The 24,796-nt window shown below is 39.2% G+C and overlaps 1 protein-coding gene across 2 annotated transcripts in view; it reads left to right on the top strand.

Moving 5' to 3' along the window:
- The first annotated feature begins 6,316 nt into the window (after positions 1–6,316).
- The window catches only part of lin7a (lin-7 homolog A (C. elegans)), a 35,233-nt gene continuing 16,753 nt past the window's right edge, over positions 6,317–24,796 (top strand). For both annotated transcript variants that reach the window (XM_075471546.1, XM_075471547.1), the window contains exons 1-2: positions 6,317–6,403; positions 20,889–21,007. In XM_075471546.1, coding sequence (XP_075327661.1) covers positions 6,367–6,403; positions 20,889–21,007 — 156 coding nt within the window. In that variant the 5' untranslated portion in view covers positions 6,317–6,366. The remainder of the gene's footprint in view (positions 6,404–20,888; positions 21,008–24,796) is intronic.

Below are 24,796 nucleotides of genomic sequence, written 5' to 3'. Positions count from 1 at the left end.
ATAACTACACAGGACATCCTTGAAAATGATTGAAGACATTGAAGACAAGGTGCATATTTATTACACATGACTCGTACATAATAATGATTGATTGAATAATGATAATAATGATTGAATCATGAACCATTATGTAAAATCTCTGTTTATCTCATGTTGCTGTTTCAGTTATATCTGGGACAATGTACGAGCTTGCTCTTTGTCCAGCACACTTCAACCAAATTATTTCTTATTTGTCGTTACTTTTGTTTTCACTGTTTGGATATTTTTTTAAGTACAAAATGACTTGGTTAAGAATGGAAAAAGTTAAATGTTAGATTTAGAAAAACAGCCTTCCAAAACTCTGCATAATCCTCACGAAGCGTAACTGTGAATTGCAAGTGTTAACACCAACAGTGGAGAAAGTCCAGACTGAAGGGAACTGGGCTATTTATAGCTCAGAACGCCCAGTTCCATAGCTGCACATTATTGATATGACACATATCTGTGCTTTCTACAGATGTGAAATGGCAACATTTTTCTCTGTCAAATGTGCTGGATTTGCTGTGATTGTTGAGCTATTTCTGTTATTGTGGCCTCGGGCACTTGTAACCTTTGTGTTGTCTTGTGAACAAACCTGTTTCCACCATTTCTTATAAAAAAAACTTTATCAGGACACATCATCATTTATGGTTGTCGCACAATCCCTCTTCCCTGACACGTGGAATATAACAAGCCCACAGCAGTTTACACTTGAAAAGTGTTGTTTTTTTCAGGGCCAGATTGGAAACAACTTTAAGGATTTTAATCAGTTTCTTTTTGGCCAAAATGCTCTAAATGGTTCAAAATGAGTTTTACATAAGGGTTTTTTTCAAGGTGAATTTAATTACCTGTCAGCCTGTGACATGGTAAAACAACTATTGCATAAAAACAGCAACAGGAAAACAGTTAATACGGACTATTTAAGGAGCCCACAGGAGAGGAGGAGATAGGCACACGACTCTCAAGCACTCATGATTATTTCCAAGTTTGCTACCTTTTTTTTTCACTCGGTCTACAAATCTACATCTGTAGCCTACTTGGTTCAGGATAAAAACGACAAATGTGCTTCGTAGAAAACATCATGGTAAGGCATTATAATAAATAGTAAAAATAGTAAAATGCATTTTGTTGTAAAAAGCTTTGTTGACATTTTCCATTGCAGATGTGGTGAAGCATCCTACAACTCTTACATTACTAGCTCAGGAAGCCCTGAACATCCAAAAGTGATGGTTTTGAGTGTACCCTCTGTGTTTAAAGTTTAAACCAAAGCAGCGTTCTCCTAACTAAGTACTTAATATGGAGTCAGAATAAACTGAACCAACAGACACTCTGGGATGCAATTGTATTCAAAGGAATTATTTGCCATGAATTCCTGTAAAATCACAGCTTTATATGATTTTTGGACTAATTAGACAATTGGTAACTATCTATCCAACCTGGTTAGGGCTGAAGGGAACTGAGGCTCATTGTAGCAGTTTTAAAGTGAGAAGTGGGGTAGCCTAAATGTTCTTTTTGTTTTTTGAATCAATTTTGAATGAGAACTGAAAGGAATTCTGCTTACAAAAAAAGCTCTGATGTTCTCTCATGCTATAAATGTTAGTCTGTAGACATAGTCGTCATTTTCCAGTTCTCTGCTTGCATCTTCCTCAGTAAGAGAGGAGGACTTGCAGAATTCAGTTCACTTGCAGTTGAAGGGCTTTAAGCACTGCAGCATAATCCCACTACTTAAAAGAAAAAGAAAAAAACGGAAAAAAACCAGCTGTAATATAGCCCACATGGATGGGAGCCTGTAATCTGGCTGTGCCCTCTTTCTGCATGCCCTCTAAGCTCACACTCTATCTGTCCCTCCAGTCCACCACTTACTACTAGTTTACATCTGCAAACAGCTGGACAGGAACGTGGGAGGCTGGAATTCACCAGCACATTTGGACTATGTGATTTCAAGGGTGCAGGTTTAGTAACAGCCTCAATAAAAGTAAAACAGAACAGAATCTGATCACAAAATATTCCCTGAAAAAACAGAACTGCTCTTCCTCCTTGTTTTTAGATTTTCATTTTCACTCGATGGCAGTCAATGTAGTGAAGGGTGCTTAGAAGTAATTGTCTCCCAAATGGGCTCAGACCGAAGCAAGTACCTTTTTTGGTCTCGCAATGAACAACAAATGAGATACAAAATGCTTTCAGCATTTCCATAAATTTTTCGTCTGGATTGTACCCTGAACAGCTCTGCACTTATCGGTCCTTGCCTTGGTTGTGCATTCTTGTTTACAGCTCGAATTTGTCATGGTGAAGTAAAAGTTTGTGTGCCATGTCATGCTGCCTCAGAACCCCCCAAACATGGATCCCCCCACCCCACCCCCCTTTTTTTTAGCACAGCTTCTGTCAGCTGTAATGACAGGCCATGTATGAAATGTGCCACAGCAACAGGCACCATTAGACAGGAGGTCTACAGTAACAGAGAATTAGAGGCCTGGCTCTGCTCTGTAGTAGCACATAAACACGAAGATTAATCCTTAAGCCCTTCAACTTCGGTTCACTGGCATCATTCAGTCCTTATCAGGCTGCATGCAGTGCATGCAGCCAAGAGAGGAGATAAGAGGCTGCATGGCTCAGTGGTTCACAATATACCTTAATGGCAAGCGTGGTTGCAATCAGCTGATCTCTGAAGTGAAATAGCTGAATGGAATATATGTGGCTCGAAGCACTCCCACATGCCGGCCAAAAATCACACATGCGCACGTGAAGATTCTGCATGCAAACGCATCTTTTTACTGTGAAAAAAGATAAGACTGGAACATAACGGATGATTACTGACAATTATTTTATCCAGAGAGGAACATATCATCACACCTCAGTGAGCTGACTGGACATAATGTCCTGAATAAAACTCTTATAGGATGCTGTCTACTGCAATATGTGGTGTTTTAGTGTGGTGTTGGTTTGTTAGGGTTGTTTCTTGGCTATTTAGTTCTTACTAAAGGAGCTATCAATGTTACTGCTGCCCTGTGTGCTTGTTTGGAAGCCTATGGTCCCTTTGCAGTTCTTTAAATTGGCCAACATTTGTGGCCTCAATAATTATTTTGTGGCTAAAGAAGGGCAAATCCTTTCAGTTCAGTTCTAAAGAAATGCAGCGAGCCCATCCCAAAGAATGAAGACTGTTACAGTTGCATATTTCTATAAAACAAGATGGTCAACAATCACGTGAGTGTAATGTACAAGTGTCCACTTGGGTGTATTTCTTACACATACTTTTGTATGTGTAGCTTACCGTATAAATCTATATCTTGGTTTCATGTGTTCCTTTTAGTTTTATGATGGCGCAAAGCTGACATTTACTCAATTCCTCAACCTAAATATATTCAGTTTTAAGAAGCATTTCATGTAACAAACTATGTTACATTACATATATGTGCATTATTCAACAAATGAAACTTGCAGCACCTCTGAGTTGACATTTCTCTCTATTTCTCTTTCTGTAGTCTCATGAACAATCAAAAACAAAAACTTGGGAGGTACACACGTTGACCCTCATTGCAGAAATTAAAACTCTTGTGTCCACACGCATACCTGCAACATACAAAAGAATTACGAGAAGGAATCAAAAATCTGATCATGTTTTCTTAACAAAAATGGAAGTTGGTACATGAAGATTTGCTCAAGGGTTAAGGCTCAAGTTATCTTTTGTTTATCTTTATATATCTTTATCAAGGAGCAATTTGCTTTGTAACCAGGAGTAAAAGACACCATAAAACAGAAAACATCAGCACATATAAACAGATCATACTAAGATATTGTTTGAGATTCACAAGACTGGTGAAACAAGGAATGAATTACTTTTTGAACCTTTGAAGTTTTGATGACCGACTAAAGCCAGTCAAAAGGCAAAAGAGGGAAGCTATCAGGGGGTGTGATCCCATTAATCAGAATAGAAATAAATGTCCCTCTGCCATTATAATAACAATTAAACCATGGACTGTGCACTATTTCTACAAAATAACTATGAAAGATCATGAGTGATCCCTTTACATTAACCCTGCAAGAAAAAACTATGAGGAGAGACCTGATGACTATCAGGAGATAAACCAGCATGTTTGGTCTAAAGCTCTTCGGGGCCAAAAGAAAGTCGTGACAATGAAACACAGAGGTGGAAGTGGGACAATATTGAACTGCATGAAAACATGTCGGTTGGATATCATTAATAGGTGACCAAATATAAACATTCTGCAAGACAAAAATCCACATAAAAGCTGTGACTTGAATCTAGCAGCCTGAATCTTAACTTTGTAAAGCGCTGGCGCTCCCCATAGGATTGTGTCTGTCAACAAAAACAGATGGAGACATTTAAAGCTTTGAAAATTAATGGATAAATAAAAGATCTGAATCTCAGTATTAGATGAGAGACTGGCTTTTGTTGCTTTGAGTTCTGGCACGCAGGAATGTTTCCAAAAGGGTACCTACGTTTTGTTGTTCCAGCTGTTTCCATGCAGTGCAAGCTTTATCCAAAAAAAGATCTTACAAGCATTGTACCTTGAAAAGGTATACATTTCTGTACGTTTGAGAGAACAAGTCTGCACCCCTAGTGACAAAAACGTACGTTCATGTTCTGGTACAGAAACGTATCCATTAACAACCAATACACCTACTGGCAATGTGGGACTGCTCTGGACAGTAGGAGGAAGCATTAGTAGCCAGAGAAAACCCATAAAGGTACAGGGAGACCATGCAAACTTCAGACAGGAAGGCCACAGCCCAGATCTGAACTGGTATTTTCTTGATGCTGCACACCTCTTTGCAACCCACACCTACCGTATTTATCAAGGGATTAGTAGCCTATTCATTTGCAGCCCAGTCTCACCGCAAAATGTGAAATAGTCTCTAATGACATGACTTTTGCTGTTTTTTTTATTGCTGCCAGACATGAAAATAACTCCCTGCAGGAACAGGGTTTCACTGCATTTTTGAAAGGAGAAATCCACATTTAGAGGCTGAAGTGGTTGGGGAATAGAGCAACACAAGCCAAATCACTGAGTCCTGTGCGAACCACTGATGTTTTATGGTAAATGTACTTTCAAATGTCATTTGAAGACTCATTTGCAGTTCTCGTGTACTATTTTTCACATTACAAACTATTTGGTCAAGGTTAGGAATTGAAAAACTACATGGTCCAGGTTAATTGGACACCTTGGGTAAGAATAGAAGCTGTTATAATGTATTGGGTCAAACAGACCTCAAATTTTCCTGGATGATGGGTTCCACCCCCTTAGATAAACATGGAAAGAGTTGAACACAAGAACCAGACATTGTCCTGGAATGCATGACTTTGAATGGCGTACTCTGGGTGGCATTTTTAGACATTTTTAAATCCAGGTTAAAAACATTTCTTTTCTCTGCACGGTATCTTTTAACTTATCTTGACTGTTGCTTGTTTTTAAATTCACTTAAATGATTTTATTTGTTTCTCTTTATATTCTTTTATGTATTTTTAATGCTTCTTCCACTCCCTGCTGCAATGCTTTTATTTTATGTAAAGCACTTTGAATTGTTTGTACATGAAATGTGCTATACAATTACATTTGATTTGATTTGATTTTGAAAAATACTCAAATTTTGTGCTCATCAGCATGATTCTGAACTATTAACAAAACTATTTACAAAAAAAACTATTTTCTGTAGCTTTTTTCCTGTACCTTAAAGTTATTAAAACGTTTATTATGTAGTTTAGTTTTCAGTAATAACACGTGCGCCCTAAAATGTAATCAAAGGTCAACAATACTTACCTGACGGACTATTTTGGCATCTTATAGGGTACTTTTCTGAGTCCTGTACCTTTGGGTAGCAAGATGAAACCCTTATTTCTCTCTGTGAGCTGTGGGGCCTGTAATCATAATATCTAATTACATAAGAGCAAATACCCTTTCCGACCCACTTTATGTTATTATTGTAAAGTGAAGCGATTTTGAATAATTGGACATTTAGACTAAATATCACATGGGTGCACTCACTTCTGCCCACACTGTGAATCTTATATGTGGGAGGGAGGGGTGCTTTCGCCTTAGATTTTTTAAATGAATTTGATTTGTTCCCACCACAACATATCTGTATGTCCAGACAGATTAGAAGAAAGGGACAGTTTTTGTTTATTTGTCTTGAGTTGTCTGGTCTCGTCTCGTGTTTTATTTGCGGGTTCGGCTGCGAACAGTCGCAGGTGATGAGATGGGGATGGAGGAGGAAGGATGGAGGAGGAGTGTAACCACTCCCAGCCTCCCTCTCCCAGTATCAGCCTCGCTCTCGCTCTTCCTGTGATGCTGCAGCTCCTGTAATCGCTTCAGTCTCCAGTAAACAGCAGTCATGGCGACAGTGGTCCAACCGCTCACACTGGATCGAGGTAAGTGACTCGGAGCTTTGCGATTCATGCTTTTTCATCACAGGGATTTTTTTTTCTCTCCACACCCGCTCAAAACTTCAACAAGAATCTGGCAACCCGGACTGGAAGTAGGTCTTTGCGCCCAGCTCGGATTTCCCACATGAAGTCTGCGCGTATGGTTGTTTCATAAAAATGAGCTCATGTTGTGACATGAAAGCCGTCGGTTCTGCGTGTGTATTTCGCAGAATGGGAATAATGTTTCCTCCCTCTTCGTGGGCTCAACCATCTGAGAAATTTACGCTTACATCGCTCGCGATGTTTTTCGTTTATCTCCATCGGTATTATGTAACCTCTTCAGTCATATTTTGTCCAATGAGATCGCTTTTTTTATCTTCATCTTTAAATGAAAAGGCTGAGCTACCGAAACCCGAAAATCTACTTTGTAAGAAGCGAGTCAACTTTGTGTTGGAACTAGGCAGGTGCAAGACTGACAGCTCAGAACCCCGACAGACAGTATGAAGAGGGTGTCGTCTTTTTGTACTTGTTGGTTGCAAATATTGTGCATTCAAACTGCAATTAAGAGCTCAGCATGTCTGGCCAAGCCTGTTTTTTCCATTGCACCTCAGGTTGTGTTTACTAAAGAGGTGGCAGGGTATGTAGGTGGACACATTGTTCCCCATCACCTGATTCGGAGTGAAATTCAGTATGATCTGTTCTGTTCTGAAAGATACCCTGATATCGTTTAATGGATTTAAAGACACTGCCCTTATCTGTTGTAGTTCCTCTGGGAAAAAAATGATAATATTACAAGATGAAAATGTTCTAAACACAATGGAAAAAGCAGAGACTTGCTTTGACTCCCCGCACGTTCTTGTTTTAAACTGTCTATTCAAAATTCCCAGTCAGATCAATTGCATTCCCACCAGTGATATGGTGTGAAGTACTGCACAAGCTTTGCATAGGAAATAGTTGCTGTTAAATATAGAGAAAAGAGACACCTTAGCTGGTACCGATGTGCCAAGTAAAGCTATAGCACCAGCTCCCCATTCATCTCCATGCCACAATAAACTTTATCTGTTGGGAGTTTACATTTTTGTCCAGAAAACATGATGTCACTTGTTATTAGAGTCTCAGGTGATAAGCAACACAAAAAAGTCTCTGCCAAAGAATTGTCCATATGCTCAATAGCAAATTGTTCTTTGCTTGACTTAAATTCTTGTGGGCAGTCGAGCTTTACTGATGCACAATCTGCCGGGTGCAGGAGTGAGCCCAATTCCCCCCTTAGTTAACGTATTGAACCTAAGATTGTACCGTGCAAACGGATAAGCAGTACAAGCTAAGCTTTTTACACCCATCTCTCGTTCTCTACACTTACAGAAAGCAGCTTCGCTACGATGAAAAAACTGGGGGTTTGATCACTGAATCAAAGAGCAAAGTCATCTAACTTCCAATGACAGCACTCAGCCATATCTGATCTTAGTCATTTGCTGGGGCAGTGATTCACTTGTGACCTCAGCGTGTTCGCTGGAGGAGGGGCTGATCCCTATTCAAACGCTGTGGCATGAATTAGACCATCCAGCGGCTGGCAGCTGTAATACCACGAGCAATGATAGTAATGATGGTTTCACGCTGGAGCCGTAAGAAAGAGGGTACATTATAGGCTTTCTTTTTTCAACGGCTGCCAATTTGGAGAAAACACTATCATTTTTAATGAAAAGATACTCTGGTCGTGTGGTGGGTGTAGGCAAACACACACAGGGAGGAAACGAAGAGAGATTGTCATTTCCAGAGCTCCCATTTGGCTTGCTGGGTCACAGCAGGATAAAAAGATCTTACATTCATTGGCTTTCCTGTTATTGTCAGAGGAAATGACTGTGATAATCTCATAGTGCGGAGAACAATGGAAGTGAACCTCTTTGTATGTTCTGTAAAAGTCTGTCATTCTCTGTAATGCTGGCCTTTAACTACCAATAGGCATTCCCCAGGAATAACAACCTTTACATATGAAACAGGGAGAGAAAAGGGAAGTGTGACACAAACGAAAGAAATGAGCAACACCAGTTTTGATATGAGCCATCTTGTCCAAACGATGGGTCTAAATATGGATAAAGCAATAAACTAGTACAAGAGTTTTTAGCCACTCAAGTAGCACAGCTGTCCCTTAAGATGAATGTCAACACCAGTGTGCTGCATACTTTCAATTAAATGCTCACATGCTAGCCTCGTTACAGTTGTCACATAATCGCTTGATAGCAAGTGTTTGTGTCAACCACAATTATTTCACCATTATTTTCACCATTATATTATTTCATATAATATTTAGACTTGTTAGAAATACATCCACCTACTTATATACTGTATAAACAGCTGAATAAAACTAACAGATACCGTTGCTTCTTCCTTCATCTGCTATAACCTAATAGCATCGGCCGTTTATGTGAAGAAGTGTAACTGCTGATGTTTGTAGGATGCAAAACAGTTCATCCAATAATCAGAGGGACATTTGTTCAAACTCTAACTCATTAAGTCCACATCTTATAAACTGTATCCCACAGATGCCTTCATATTGCTCAATGTGTTGACTTATAATGTAAAGCACTTTGAGTGGTCAAGTAAATGCTATTTAAATGTGTTCCATTTATTATTATCAGTAAGTTTATGTAAAATTTCAATCGTATGTTTGACCAAATGACCTAAAATGTTGTGCGAGAACTTCTTGTTAACTTGACAGAAATATCTATAGTAAATAGACTATACTCTATTATAAGAAAAATATATTTTCAGATTAGGTATGTTAAGGCTCAAAATCTGTTTATCTACATTGAAAAATGACACAACTCCATTGCAGATTGCGAGACTCTGATTTTCGGAAATTGACTTTAATCTCCAGTACATCTGTGTTAGTTAGTGCCGTCCTCCATTGACCAGAGTGATCCTCAGAAACCCCAAAATATAGCTGTCGTGGTAAAAATGATGAGAGCTCAGCCTGGTGTTGCTTCATTAAGGGTGTTAGGCCATTAAATTTTCAACGTGATAAAAGAGGAGTTGCGTGTCTCAGGAGTATGGATTCACCGTTATTTTTTAAGAGGCCAGTGCTTCTCAAATAATATCCTCTTTTGGTTTTCACTCATTTCAGTTCAAAGGCTTTCGAGTGAAAGGAGTAATTGCAGCCCGATGCTGGCTCACACCTTTTTCTGAGTCAGAGAGAGATCTAGACAATATTCTCATGCATCACATGCTAAAAGGCATACTAGATATTTAAAGGATTAAAGAGGTGCTGACGAGCTTACATCAGTTGTAGCTATTTCAACCCACCTCTTGTTAATGCAGAAATAAAGGTTCTCAGAGTAATTGTCTTGGAAGGACACAGCCCAGTCATTATCTGAGGATGAAGAGGACAATAAGAGTGTGATGTTTTCTGCCTCTGATCTCACCGATGGCTCCTTCAGGAGTCATTAGCCGTTCAGGAGTGCTGTATTTGCTGTGCTATGAAGGACTAGTTGCAGTAGGGGAAATTAGAGTTAATTATCCTGGCACGTGGACAGGTCTTGTTTGATAAAACCCTGTTGGCCCATTTTATCAATTCAAAATGCCATTATTTCAGTTTCGATGTTTGGATTTAGCTGCAGAGTTGCCAAGGCCACCAAGGACAGGAAGGTCAAAGTGGTGGTGGCAGATGGCAAGGCTATTTCAGGACCATTTATTCCGGCATGCTTCACATCCAGAGAGCATCTCTCAGGCTATAAAGGTGGGAGTGGAGGGAGAGTAAGGTCATGAAGGCCTTCCCCGAGGTGAAAGGCAACCTTTCAGTCAATAAGTCAGATTGAAAGAGGTTTCTTCAGGTTTCGTCTTGGTTTATTGAGCTCGGCCTGTGGTGTTGATGTTTTTATTTACATCCTGGCAGTTCTATCAAAATGACACTTCTAAGCACTCCAAATGGATTACACCAAGTTCTGCTGTCTGCTCTAAATGGAGTAATTATACCAGAAAACTGGAACGCTGCCCAGCGCGAACACGTCTCCACAACAGTATTGTGAGGGCTTGCCGAGTGGAGAAGCCTTCGTTACGTGTCAGTGTGGCTTTGCGCAGCTCTGTGCCTTCTCTCTAATCAGCAAATGATGAGGATGACCTTTTTTAGTTGTTACAGTCGGATGTTAGAAGTACCAAGGGAAAGCATTCCAATGATATGGTGGTACATGTCTACTGAAATCCTTTCACAGCACATTCATTATTTCACATTGTATTTCAGTGTTCTCGTAGAACAGATAAAGCTGAGGTAACTGTGTGATTGGATTACACAACGTGGTGTAAATAATCACGGTCGTTGATGAACCGTTTTGTTCAATGTGTGTTATTTCATAAAAAAATCGGTTCCCCTCTGATTCTGTGTTTTAATTTTTTCGTGAGGACAATGATGTTGTGAAAAATTATTAGTATGCTTCAAGCAAATTGATGTCATGGGGCCACATTTTTCGACACAGAAAATCAAGTACAGTATTTGTTTTGTATTCAAATGATTCAGTTATTATGACCATTGTTGCCAGGCGACTGACAACAGAAACTGATTTACCTTTGTTCCCTTTTGAAAAATGATTAATGTCGTTTAACATCACGATGAAAAGGAAGAGCAGACAACAAAAAGCAGAAGATTTCAGTCTGCGTCATCACCCCTGAACTCAGAGCCATCAATTCAGAGTTCAAAGTTTCGACTGCCTTCCAGTGTTCTTTTGAACACAGTAAGCATGACACATGACACAACATGACCCTTTCATTCATGATCTGTGGATTGGATGTGGAAAGAAATATTGCATGAAATATACTGGAATATGAAATAGCCTCTTTCCTTGTCTTTTTAGTCTGTTTGAAGCACTAGAACCCTTTTGAACTGATGCTACGAAGGCCGAAGGACGAGGAAAATCTGGGACTTAAAATTGGTTTGTGCAGGTTCTGTAACGAGCCATTTACATTGTGATTCCATCATCCCATAATTGAACTGCTCCGAGGAAGTATCAGTGAAGTCTTGACAGTCATGTAATTAAAAAGAAGAAACTTTGCATTAAACTTGGCTCATTTAATCAGTAAGTATCAATAATGAGAATGCCCTCATCCTAAATATAGCCGTGGGAAATTAACTGCAGCTAGGATCTCTGCTCATGTCACCAGTCTGATAATAAGGCAGCAGTGCATTACAGTGTAGCTGCATGTCAATGGAGAGCGCACGAAGCTTCTGTGACTGGTGTCACAACATAGCAAAGATTGGATACCTTGGTGTGTTTCCACTTTTTCTGTGTCAATGTTGTTTGGAGAAAAAAACTCATTAAGGCACAGCAGCATTTATTTACTTGGAGGATAATCTGTCAAACTACACTGTGAGAATGACTTAAGTACATGCGTTCTGTTTACTCCTGGAGATATGCTAAATATGCGGTTGTCACTGGTGCGCTTGTGCATCGAAAATAAAACCTCTACAGATGTTGCGCACATCTGGACCCACTGTTTATCATTTATGCAAGCACAAAACAGCAAGACTCAGATGGACAACTCCAAGGCAAATAGATAGTGAAATCAAGGTTTATTGTGTTGTGGAAAAAGGTGGTGATGAAGCACAATTGGCCATGTGAAGACACTTCAGGAAAGGGTCAGGGCTGTGTTGCCACCATCTGCAGGAGAATGCTGGAACAGTATTGAAATTACATGAAAAGTACCAGCTGAAAAGTAACAAAGGTTAAAACTGAATGAACAGCGGTTTATGTTAAAGATGGGTCAAATACTGTCACTCATTGTGACAGACTCGCAAATCATTTTCCCTCAACACTATACAACATTTCAGAACATTTCAACATTTCGGCTTTTGCTTGAAGCAAAAAAACAGCTACTGCAGCACCAAGCAGAAGGTAGTGGAGCATTTAGCAGCTCAAGAGATTAGGCGTGGGCTGGTATGCGATTGTGAAAATATGATAACCTTGAGCGAAAACATCCTCCCTGCTCATTCATAAAAAGCAGCTCATAACACAGGAACGACTTTGAATGTTCGACTTTAAAACTGCGGTATAGTTTGAAACCAGAAGCCGGCCAATGCTTAGAGGAGACTAAATTTGCCTCCTGTAGCTGGTAGAGACTGATGCAGAGCTGATATAATTGAGTGTTTCTTTGACAGTCTTTTAAGACAGACAACTCTTTTGCCTGGGCTATGTACTTCTGATGAATGGTATAGACTTTTTTGAGCTTCTTAATTACCCACTGATCAAACAAATTGACTCCTCTGTATCTAAAAGATGATGCATAGTCAGTTGAAAGCTATTTTTCAATAAATACACTGTATGTCGTTCTATTAACAATGTCCTCAAAGTCAAATATAATGTAAGATGATCAAATTTATTCCATCGATTTTCATGATCTTTCCATGGAAAGGCAAAGTGGACTGAAAAAATTGTCTCGAATGCAGTGGGAGGTACAGGTATAAAATAACAAGTATAATAATAAGTAGCATAGGAGATTTCCTTAAATATGCAATTGAAGTGCTTGAATGTTTTTATGTTATCTTGTAAAACCAGTCAAATCCAGCTTTAATTGTGCTCATTGTTGCAGAGCCGGGGTACTAAGACATAAAGCTTGGATCCAGTTTCTTGTATTTCACTCCAACTGAAGATATTCATAGACCATGCATGTAACAGTTGGACCATGTGGGTGTTGAACGCGTACTTGGTGTTATTTTGAACTCTGCTTCACTTGTTCTTGGAGCTTCTTTTCTAAGTTGAAAGTACAATATCATACGAGTGTGGTTATGTTAGTGTTATAGGAGTGTGCAAGGTCATTCAGGGGCTTTTTAAAATCCTCTCTCTCCACCAAGCGATTAGGTAATGTAATAAGTCATTTCGATGCACGTCTGATTCGGGAATCATTTTCTGTTAAAGTGATGTAACTCTTACCCCCTGCAGGCAACTCGGGGAAAAAAATCACCCTTCAGCGTGTCCTCTCTTGGGTTATACACACCTCTGATGAGTCACATAGCTCATCTGATAGTCCCTTTTCAGATCGAGCATGCTCTGATGCGCACTCATGGGACATCTTTGCTTGAAACTGCAGCTCATTTGAGTTGCAGGGTTGAAATAAAGGATAATTTTCTTGTACTGCTGGAGATAATCCATCGGGCATGCCACTTTTTAAAGACCTATGTTCATGCAACATTAAGACTTGAGCTTATAGCTTGATTTGTTTACACATATTCGAACAGGAGAATCTCCTGTGTGAACATAAACAGTGTGAAGTTTTCACTGACATATTTTTCAAAGCTTCAAAATGAAAATGTGCTGGTACTATCCCAGCAGACAGCGCAGTACTATACCATTTCAAAATGTTTCTTAAGCCTAACTAAGTCATTTAGTGACCGAGTAGTAATGAAGTGGTTTTGGTGTCTAAACCAGATCAGACGGTAAGTGATACTAAAAGACAAAAGAAAGTCTGGTCTCACACAGGACTCAAAACAGACAGGAAAAAACAGCCGTGAAAAGTTCCATACATCCATATGACTTCATTTAGATGAGATTAAATGAGATTTCTGAAAAAGGAAACAGTTGTGGTCGTAGCTTATTCATTTTTCAACAAAATACTTTCCAAAAGCATGCAACAGGATGTTGCTAATGTTTTATTAGTCCGGTGTGCCATCTTCTTTATTATGGTGTGTTCGGGTGTTGGCATGAAGGGCACCAACAGACCGAACACACTCATCAAAAAAGCAGAGTCTACTGTCGGCTCTCAGCTTGCAACCCAGGAGGAGGTGGTTAGGGACATAATGCTGGCAAAACTGCTGGCATCCCCTCCTTAAAACACTTGACAATCTGGAGAGCTGCTTCTGCAACAGACTCATTCAACCCTGCTGTCTAAAGGAGCGATACGGGAAACTGGTCCAGCCTGGTGCTGTACGGCTCTGCATCTCATCTGTTCTTGTTCGTAATCTGAGCTGAGTCACATTTGTTGCACTACATTGAAATACATCTAATCTTATTTATATTTAATATGGCACTCAGTAAATGATATGCACAGTATTATTATGATACAGTGTACAACCAAGAAAAGTCACACACGTTTCATATTTTGTTGGATTATCTTTAGACTTGATCATGACACCCATTAACCATGGCATGGTTTTGATAGGTTTGTGCACCATCTATTTTCAGTATTTTCCTTGCCGAAATCTTTCACTGATGGTGGGAAAGTCGGATTGCTGCTTGAAGTCTTCTCCAGCACATCCCAAAGATTCTTAATGAGATTAAGCTCTTGACTCTGTGGTCAACCACTCTTTCACAGTTTGAGCCAAATTAATCCTGACATTGTCCCCTTGGAATGTGCCCTTGCCATGATGAAGGGAAAAAAACCTGCTGATAGAAAAACACGGTCATTCGGTACATTTGGGTAATCAGCTGACATTAATATTTGGGAATATGCCCCCAAAGACCTGTTCAGTATTCAGGATTTTCTGGTTACCACTATGAGGAATTATGTAATACAGTATGCCATAAAGTATAGTCTATTTGTATATCTGGATAGTCTAATGATTTTATCTATCCATATATCTATCTATCTATCTGACAGCTGCTGACAGTACTGTGAACTGTGAAGTCAGATGGTAGTCTAATGCGCAAACTATGAGATGAAATAGTTTTTAATATTGCGCACATACACTCCCCACCATACTCTCATTCACACACCAACAAATATATCCCGGGCACCGTGGAGGTCAGTGTAAGGCCCAAAGGCACAACGCTGTCTGCATCAAATGTTGATGTTTAGATGATACAAATCCACAGTTTGCTGAAATGGTAAATACTGACAAAGTGATACACATATATGTGAGTGGACTCTTTATCGGTACTTTTACTTGTGATTCGGAAGCTTTATCACTTTGTAACTTTTGTTTTTAAAAAGGCGCCATATCAATTATTATTATCATTTTAGATTCATGTATACATCAAGAATCTTGACAACTTTTCCCACCAATTCTGTGCAGCTGCTCGGTTTAATGCGAAGGTTGTGAAATTTAAAACTGCCCTATTTTCAGTTGGAAATGTTTTTATCAAGAAACGGGCAGGCATCACTTATGATCAGCCAGATGAAAGCGCCAGCAGAAATGTCTGCAATATCAAACACTGAAGCTCAGCTCCACATGCTTGGTAGAAGTCCTTGATGCAGATAAAGAAAACTGTGTTAATGAGGGTGAGGGAGAAAAAAGAGGAAGAAGAAAAATATTCTGGTTGGCCCTTGACCTTGGTTTAATGAGAAATAAATGCTGATAGCTCTCTTAGGCAGATGCCCTTGTTGCTTGGAAGTGTTCCAGCTCATTAGGAGTTATTGAGAATAAATATATTCTTATATTCAGGAAACAAGTTAAAAATGGCACATTCAGCTTGGTTGAAAATATTAATTCTGCATACTTTGGATGGTTTGAAAATCCCACATGGTGTACTTTTTATAAAAATTCGGACTAAAGTAGGAAGTAAAGACTGGATAGTATAAGTAGTCACACAAACAAAGCACTGTTTTTTGCTTGTCATTAGGGCATTGAATAGTCGGTGCACCATATTTTGTTCAACTTTAAGGTACATCCCGCTGATGTTAGCTTCCCATTCCTCCAGGTAGGCCTGGCCGAAATGATTGCACTGTGAGTGTGGTGCAGTATCAAGCTGTGCAGATATTTGTTTTTTACTCATTCTTTTTCTGAGATTTCGGCTTCCAGTGGTGTTTGTCCTTTGGGCTGCACACAACTCTGAAAACCAATCAAACAGCAACACGAGTTCTCCCACTTGCTCTAGATGATTCTAACTGTGAGCAGTTTTCATTGAAGCAACTCTTCTCAGAAGAAATAGCCATTGAAAGAGGGTTTGAAATGTTGTGTGTTAACCACCTAGAATATCCCAGATACTCTTCTGTTACACCACGAAAAACAAAATTCCACCTGCCTGTTGTTTTAAAGGTGAAATCTCCAAAAAACTGCTGTATGGCTAGACCCTGTGAGAGGTTGAAACAACACTGTAAACACCATTAGCTGCCATCACAAGAGAGTCATCTCAGGTACAACCTGCACCATATGCTCTGTGATGGAAACCAGAAAGCTTATGAGGAATCTCTCTTGGTAACTCACCCTAATAAAAGGAAGGTTATCAGTTAAGTTGTTCTGTACAAAGGGTCACGAACAAGCAGGCAGATGGTCAAAGAGGCAGAAAGGGGTGAAAAGAGTAGACAGGACAGGGAGAAATCCAACAAAAGACTAGAATAACAATTATACGGCAGGTAGCTGATTTGCAGAACTGTTTCCTCAACGAGTCATAGTCAGGCATTTGTAATAATGGTGGGCACAGTAAGCATGCAAATGTTAGGTTTTCTGCTCATACTGAAATGATGTTCATGAAGCTGTAGAGCAAATTTTAAGTAGGGTTGAGAGTGATGTCTTTTTTCACCCTCACTAAAACCAAAAAAACACCTATGCTAAAGTAGAAATAATGGATTAAACTGTTTGTTGTCTGTTATCTGTTTCAATTCAATGTACAGATGCTGGCATGTCTGATATGATTCTTTTCATTTTATGAGGTATGGTAAGTGAAGCCACTGAAGAAATGCCCTACAGTGCTATATCACTAACAGTAAAGACAAAGTCTTCCAAAGGATTCCTTTTCAAAAACGACGTGTCTGATCAAATACCAAGTCGATAATTATTATTATAGTTATATTAACTAAATTCAGTTATGTTGGTTGTTTTTCTAAAGATAAGTCTAGAGCAAAGAAGATATTAGGTCTTAAATGTATTGATTTTTTCTCTTGTTAGATTTCAAGTATAGCTTTTCAGCTTCTTTTCTTATCACAATACTGTGGCTTTTGACTGTAAAAGGACCAAGAGGGTGATGGCCAAATGTTGAACTCAAGGCTTCAACATGCCAGTTCACAAACCACTGTGACGTCATGGTGGCTACATCGACTGTTTATATACAGCCTGTGGATCTTCCTCATACTAACAGGATTGTCTCTTGTAGCAAACTATAAAAAAAGTGAAAACATACAGTTTGAAGATATTGACACAACTCTAAATGAAAGGTCAGGTAGATCATTTGAATTGGTTTAAGTGTCGTTATATGCTGAGTAAGAATTAACAAGGGTGTTTGGGCTTAGAAAGTTGTCCTTTGGGGAGTATTGTGTAGGTGTGCAGGTAAATTTATGGATCAGATTACTGGAAGTGGTTGGAAAAACACTGAGGGGAACTGCTGCCTGACATGGCATTGAGTGGATTTGTAAGGCAAAGCAGACCAGAAAAAATACCAAAAATGAACTGACAGACATGCCTCTGATATTATATACTCATAAGTGTGCCATTTTTAATCCAGGGGACTTAGTTGATAAACTGTATCAGCATTTCTCTGAAAACGCCTCACATCTCCAGCTCTAATCTTTGAGTTTAACTATCAGTGGATATTTTCTCATAGGCTGTATGGTCTCAGTTGAAGCTAGACTCACAATTCCACAAGGATCACTTTATTCCCCATTGCCTTTTTACTGCGCACTTGAAATAGAAATAGGCCTAAGATTTCTGTGATGCATTCTAACTTTGTCCATATGTAGTGTGAAGGTGAAATGCAGTAAAGCATACTGTACAAAGCTTGTGTATTTTACGTTTTCTTTTTATGGGCTCGTGTAGTATCACAGTAGTCAGAGCTCCATTCTTCTTCTTCCTGGCTCACAGGCATGCATGCTGTAAAAGCTCCTCTGTCTGCCATCTGCTTGATTGAGATGCACAATTTTCCCTGGATTAGATATCAGCATGTGTTTTCTTGTATTCTTCATGCTGTGTGGCGTGACTCTGTTCACACTGTCACGGTGTTGGGACCTACTGCCCTTTTGGGGGTAAATGGCAAGTCCCCATAATTTGTAGCATGAGGACTTGGTTTACAGTCCTTTAAAGCAGTGTTTCCCAACCTTTTTTGGCCTGAGTACCCCCTGAGCCTTCTTGTCACACTACGGGTACCCCATCACACATACAGCGCGTGCAATGATTCTCCAAAAGTAGAGCAACACAGTGGTTATTACATGAAAATCATTTTATTTAATATCCTTAACTTGAACATAAAATTCTCAGACTTTCTCTCTCTTTTTTTTTAACCTCAGTTGAATTCAACATAAGAATAAAAAACATTTTCTTGAAATATAAATAATTAACCAAAATAGTATAAATACTATATCAAAATAATCTTCCTTTGTTATCCAACTTAAACAAGTAACATTTATCTTTTTTTTAAGAATACATGAACATAACTCATTTCTCTCTATTTTTAAGAATACATTAACAGGCCTAACTGAGTCTGCTTCATAAACAGTCCTCCATAAAAGTGTAACGCCTTTATAAATTAAAAAAAAAAAAAAAAAAACTCCCCCGTGCGCCGCGTACCCCCTGCAGTACCTCCGCATACCACTAGGGGTACGCATACCCCCGGTTGGGAAACACTGCTTTAAAGGACTGTGATGTGATTGAAGCATAGCTGTGCATGTGTGACCAAACTGGCACTATTTTTGATTGTGGTAGAGCTAAACGAGTTGTTTTTCCATTTTTCTTGCATATTACGCACTAGCACATGTGGCTGATAGAAAAAACATAGATTACAATCTAGAGAATGCGCACATGTGACCATTCTTTATTGACCGTTCTTTGTTGGACAGCATGGTTGGAGTTGAAGGTCATAAACAAAGAGGCTGTTGTCACTCAGTTGGATTGCTTGAACTTTAACCAGCAGCTCGGCTGTATGTCAGAGCTGGTGTTAGGGCTCTTTTGCATTTGACACGTGATTTTAAATGGGCAAAAAAATCCCTGATATGTGTTTACAAGCTATATATAATTTTGTCATCCTGACTTTTCAAGCTGTAAATTTTCTGAGTTGCTATACACACATGAGATGAAATGCATGTCTGGAAGAACGTTCCTATCAGTTATTTCCCTCCTCTTTTCCTTACATTAAAGGTGGAGGATGTGGTGTTCTCCCCCTGAGGCAAGTTTGTAATTTGTAATATTCATCTATTAAGATGGACTTAACTTGAGTATTCCCAAAAACTAACTTTGTTAGAGTTTGAAGGACTAAACAGTTATTTCTGATATGTCAAGCTAAAAATGATTAACGCTCATCTCTTTTTTATGCTTCTGAAAATGAAATGTTTTGAAGTTTGGACAATTAAAGAAGACATGTTATGCCCTTTTTCACAAGTTGAGAATTTGCTGAAATGTCTTGTTTTGAAATGCCACAATGGAACAGTACAATAGTTCTCCTTTCAACCATGAATTTACAGCTCTTTTAATTGAAACTGTTTTTGGGGGGTAGACTGACTCATATCATACGTGTGGTGTGCCTCATCTGAGATGTGTCATACAGCATCAAGCTAACTTGCAAACATGAATTTGTACACAAGTAACACTCAGTAATCACTGAAGCATATTATTGCCATATTAAAATCTGACAGCACCTCGCCTGAGAGGCACTCACCCAAGTGTTAAAAAACACTTGACTAGCAATTTACTTTCAGATACGTGCTTTTCCCTCTGCAGTTTGACCAAGAACAGTTTCTTACAAATCATAAGTCATTGAAAAAGTTTGGAAGTTATTGGGAAAACAATAATAGGAATGCTGAAGTAGCATCACAGTCGGTTTGATACAACGGTTCGTCAAAAATCATGTTAGAATTCCACTGTTACATATTGGATGAAATAATTAGGAAAATTCCCTGTGCCTCTCTAGGCTTTACTGTCTGTCCATTCCCCTGTGTTTTGTTTAAGTTTTTAGGAGTTGACGTTGAGAACTGATGGCAGTATTGGCTACTTTCAAAATCAAATTGAAATCAAAATTATAAGCTGCAGTTTTTTTTCTTCAGGCAACCAATGTCTTTTGAGATGAACACTTGAAAACACTACTGTAACATTCATGTCTCTTTGTGTGCCTCTTTGGATAGACAAACTGAATGAAACTAATTGTTAATCCAATTTAAGATCTAGGGTTTAAGTACCAAATCATTCCCTTCCCCTTCCATTATTTCAGAGGGCAAAACATTCCTCAGCTGGCATACTGGCTCAGTTAATTAGAAGAAGAGGACAGCTCACAAGCCTTCAGAGTCACAGCCTCCCACTCAAGGCGTCTGCTAAAGAGTAAATGCTTTATAATGTCTACCAGTGCTTAAACTATTTCTAGGAAGTTGCCTTTGTGTAAACAAGTCCCTGACTTTGTCCTCCTCTTCTTTATTCTTACACACAAAGCTAAGTCAATGCAAACGATTCACATATGGCATTCCTATTCTATTTTCCTTGCAACTGCTGGCCTTGACAGAGTCTATTTCCATTATAACACCCATTGATTTGCTCTAGCGCTTTTGTCACCGCTGTGCTGTTAATGTAATTGAATAGGCCCTTTTTCCACTCTCTCCCCTCACTATGAGGGTCCACACACACACACTCACATCGACTCTCTTTCCTTCCTCCTGCCAGATGTTGCCCGGGCCATCGAGCTGCTGGAGAAGCTGCAGGAGTCAGGTGATGTTCCTGGCCACAAGCTCCAGTCTCTGAAGAAGGTCCTTCAGAGTGAGTTCTGCACAGCCATCAGAGAGGTGAGTCACTGTCTGGGCGACCGAGGCGACGCTTTCTCCTTTGTTGATGACCTTTCTCATACTAGAGGTCCTTTTAGTAATGTCTTTGCACTGCCTTTCCAATCACTGTGCTCAGCCCTATGTGGATTTTCCTCTGAGTCATGCTTCCTGTGTTGGGAAAAAACAGTATTTTAGTTGGAAAAGTAGCAGTGTTGAAGCATAGCATAGCATGAACAAACAATTTTATTCAGATTTTCATTGCAACTTAGTTAAGCTTCTGCAGCAAGTTGCAGGTGCGATGTAAATCAGAGCCCAGGGATGGGCTGAGATATAAATATCTGGGATCACTTTTTGAAACTTTAAGGGTCAAGGTGGACACGGAATTGTAGCAGGCAATTAATACCCAACGCAAAACAGGTGCGCAAGTCACACAAGTTACCAAGTGTCTGGAAAAGTAGCTAATAGTTGAGCCTAATTACATGCCTATGGGATAAAGACCAACCTCCATCGTATGGCTGATACTAATACAACAGGGCTGTTTGGATGTCAAGAAGAAGGTAGAATTAAATGGATGAACGGAACAAATATGTTTAATTCAAGGCAGTATGTTAAGCTGCAAATTATTTTTGGTAATCTTTTTTCTCTCTTGCACACTTATCTTGTCAACATTTAACAACACAATAGACGTTGATCGCTCTGACTAATTTCCATTTCAGAGACAAACCCTGCTTTGCTGCTTATCATCATGTCCAGCCAGCTCATGCACCAGCAAAGAGGAAAGGAGTGCACCCACTTATTGTGGAAAGCCCCTACCTAGTATTGACTGTCCATTAGGTTTGTAAGGTTTTTTGAAGGTTCCAGTACTTCTCTAATGGCTTCTGTACGCCTCGTTTTGGTATTATAATTGCCTGCCTCAGTTCTGTGTCCACCCTCCCCTTGTTTCATTTCCCAAAGTACACCAGGTCGACTCCTTCACTCAACTCCTATCCTTGCAAATTAGTTCCTCCCACCGCTTTTAGCTCGGTTTGTTTTGGTCTGAGGGGCTACTGTTCCAGCAGGACACCAAGTGATTTCCTGAGGTCAAAAAATATCCCTTTGAACTGCAAACAAGTGCTCTTCATTCAGTTATTTCACTTGTTTGAAGTTGAAAGACTGAATGTTGTATGAACCAGAGGAATCAAATTTTGTTCTGAGGTCACTGTTGGCGCTTTGAAACTTGACCCGCATAGAGCCACAATACCAAAATTGGAGCGTGTACCTTTAAGTTCCTGATGTGCTACACCAAACGACAAATGACTGCAGCATAATGAAAATGTCAGAGGTTACTGCTCTGCCTTATTACAGCTGAAGCTGAACAGGAAAACCCGAGGGACACAATGATTTCTTTTAATGCATGAAAAACTCTTTTAAATAATCACAGGGCCTGAAAAGATTTTGAGTTTTTCATTACGTTCAACACTTGATAAGCTCGTTACGCTGAATTTTAATGAAGCCAAATAACTGTTAGAGATTTCTTTTAATCACATTTTACAGGGACATCTTAAAAGTGTGCGTTATAAAACAGGAGCTCTTGTTTTTCTTCTCTTGTTAAAATGCTTTAATTTACAAGCAATAAAAAAACAGGCCCCCCTACTAATCAGTCACTGTGACACCATTCATCAGGAGAACAGTGGTGTAGAGCAACAAGAACACTCACTCTACATCGCATGGCTACGCAGGCTGATAACAGTAGGTCTTGTATATTTAGTGTTCTGTCTATTGTGAGATACTGTAGCATCACACAGTGACAAAAGTTGAAGCAAACAGCAGTTTGAAGAGCAGCAAAACTGATGAAAGACACTGTAGTGGCTTCTGTCCTGCAAGATAATTGTTGACAAAGCGAATGTGTGATTTGGCCTAGAATGAAGACAATTAGCAGAGCAGTTCAGCATGTTGGGGTGAGCGTCATTTAAAGGAGAAGTTCCAGCTGTTTTAAGCTCCAATTAATGAAAATAGTCATTCAATCTGAAAGCACATGCTAAAAGGTGACTTGTAATAGGCTGGAGGAGTGGAAGGAGTGAATCACACTGTGTTACGCACAAAGGAAAAGGTGGGAGTGGGTTCTATAGTGGGTGAGATGATATTCTATTTTCAGTAAAAAATTTATCTGGTCTTCATCTAAGTCCCAGTTACAGTTAAGCACAGTCTGACTAAGCTATCGACACAGTAACGGTTCTGTTATGTTTCTTGAGTGTAAGCAAATTAATTTGATATGTGATCGGTAATGTAACTTGCAGCGGCTCCTCCTCATAAAAAAAAAGGAAAAGTACCTATAAAGTCGACTCCTCTGAAGTGTGAGGCAGTATGAACATGTTTATTCATTGACACCAATGGAAGTTGTTGTCAACACTAATGCGGCACTAAAATAATAGACTTTAACACTCACCGAAATTAAATTGCCTGGAGCACACATTCAGCAGTCTTGGGATGCTGGAAAACTTGATGTCTGTTTCTCTCACGGCTGACATCCAAAAACATTTTTTTCTTTTTAGTTGAAGCAGACATACACTTGATTCTGACTCTAATAGGCTCAGAAACAGTTTCTTTCCCTGGGCCATCAGGTCCCTGAACTCACAAAGAGTGTGTATGCTAAGCGTTTTCTTTTATTTTCATTATGCCCTGGCCAGAGAAACACTGCAATTTCATTGTATACCTGATGTGCAATGACAGTAAAGATTCTATTCTATTCTATTCTAATCATGGAAAGCTATTGAAAAAAATATGACTTGAAGCTTATGATGGTTTGGATGAAATAAAAGCAGATTAAAAAGAGAATGGCTGATGTGGTTAACGTCTGGGATTTTGTGATAAGATCTGCAGACGGCTGAGAATTAATGATGGACGGAAACAATTCTTAAGAATGGTCCAAAATTGTTCAAGAACTGTTGTGCAAGTCTCATAAGTTCATCAGTTCATTTACTTTTGCCACCTTGCACTGACAGATAACCAATGTTCAATGTTCAACTAAATTGTTATATCAGTATTATTGTGTTTTTTTTTAGTTTTTTTTTACTATGATTTGGATGAAGATCAGAACCCATTTATTAACATCTGTTAAGAAATCGTGATGATCTTTAAGGATACAAACCTTTTCTTGCAAGTGTAACATACAACGTGGAGTCATAACAATGACGGCCCATGACAAACATTGACAAGACGATTTATTGCTACCTCTTCAATTCATGAATGTACAAATGTATACATTTTTCTGCCACAGTCTGGTTGGAATGATGGAAAGTCACTGACAATGACACCGAATTGAGTAATTTATTCTGGCAGAATGTTGCATTAAACTGCTGACACCATGTGAAGTGACACAAGGAAAGAAAGAACTAGCCTTGTCCTCTCACAAGGTCCAGCTCTACTCTGTTGGGGAACATCTCTGAGCAGGCTGACAAATCCTGGCACCAACTGGCTGACTGATTTCAGTGTCAGTCTGGAGTGCATTGACAGACACACTCAAAATACCTTTAAAAGCTGCAGCAGTTGCCCTTTGTGGGTGCTTATGGAAAAGTTTTCTGCAGCAAGGATTGTTAAAGTTTGTGAGAAAGAAATTATAAAAAAGTTGTTCTGGGCCAGCTCGTGGATGATTTATTTACTATGCTGGTTATTGCTTTATATATATTATTACTGTTACTGTTAAGAGTATTAAAGGATGTTTTGAACAGCTATATGCTTTAATGCTCAGTTTGCATTGGATATAATTTGGACAGACAAACTTTGAATGAAGGGATTGAAAGAAAGGTGTGAATGTATTCGTCTTTATAAAAA

This window comes from Odontesthes bonariensis, chromosome 8, assembly GCF_027942865.1.
Source record: "Odontesthes bonariensis isolate fOdoBon6 chromosome 8, fOdoBon6.hap1, whole genome shotgun sequence".
Classification (NCBI taxonomy): Eukaryota; Metazoa; Chordata; class Actinopteri; order Atheriniformes; family Atherinopsidae; genus Odontesthes; species Odontesthes bonariensis.
The sequence above is the reverse complement of the archived record's forward strand: the minus strand, read 5'-3'. Positions and strand labels throughout refer to the sequence as shown.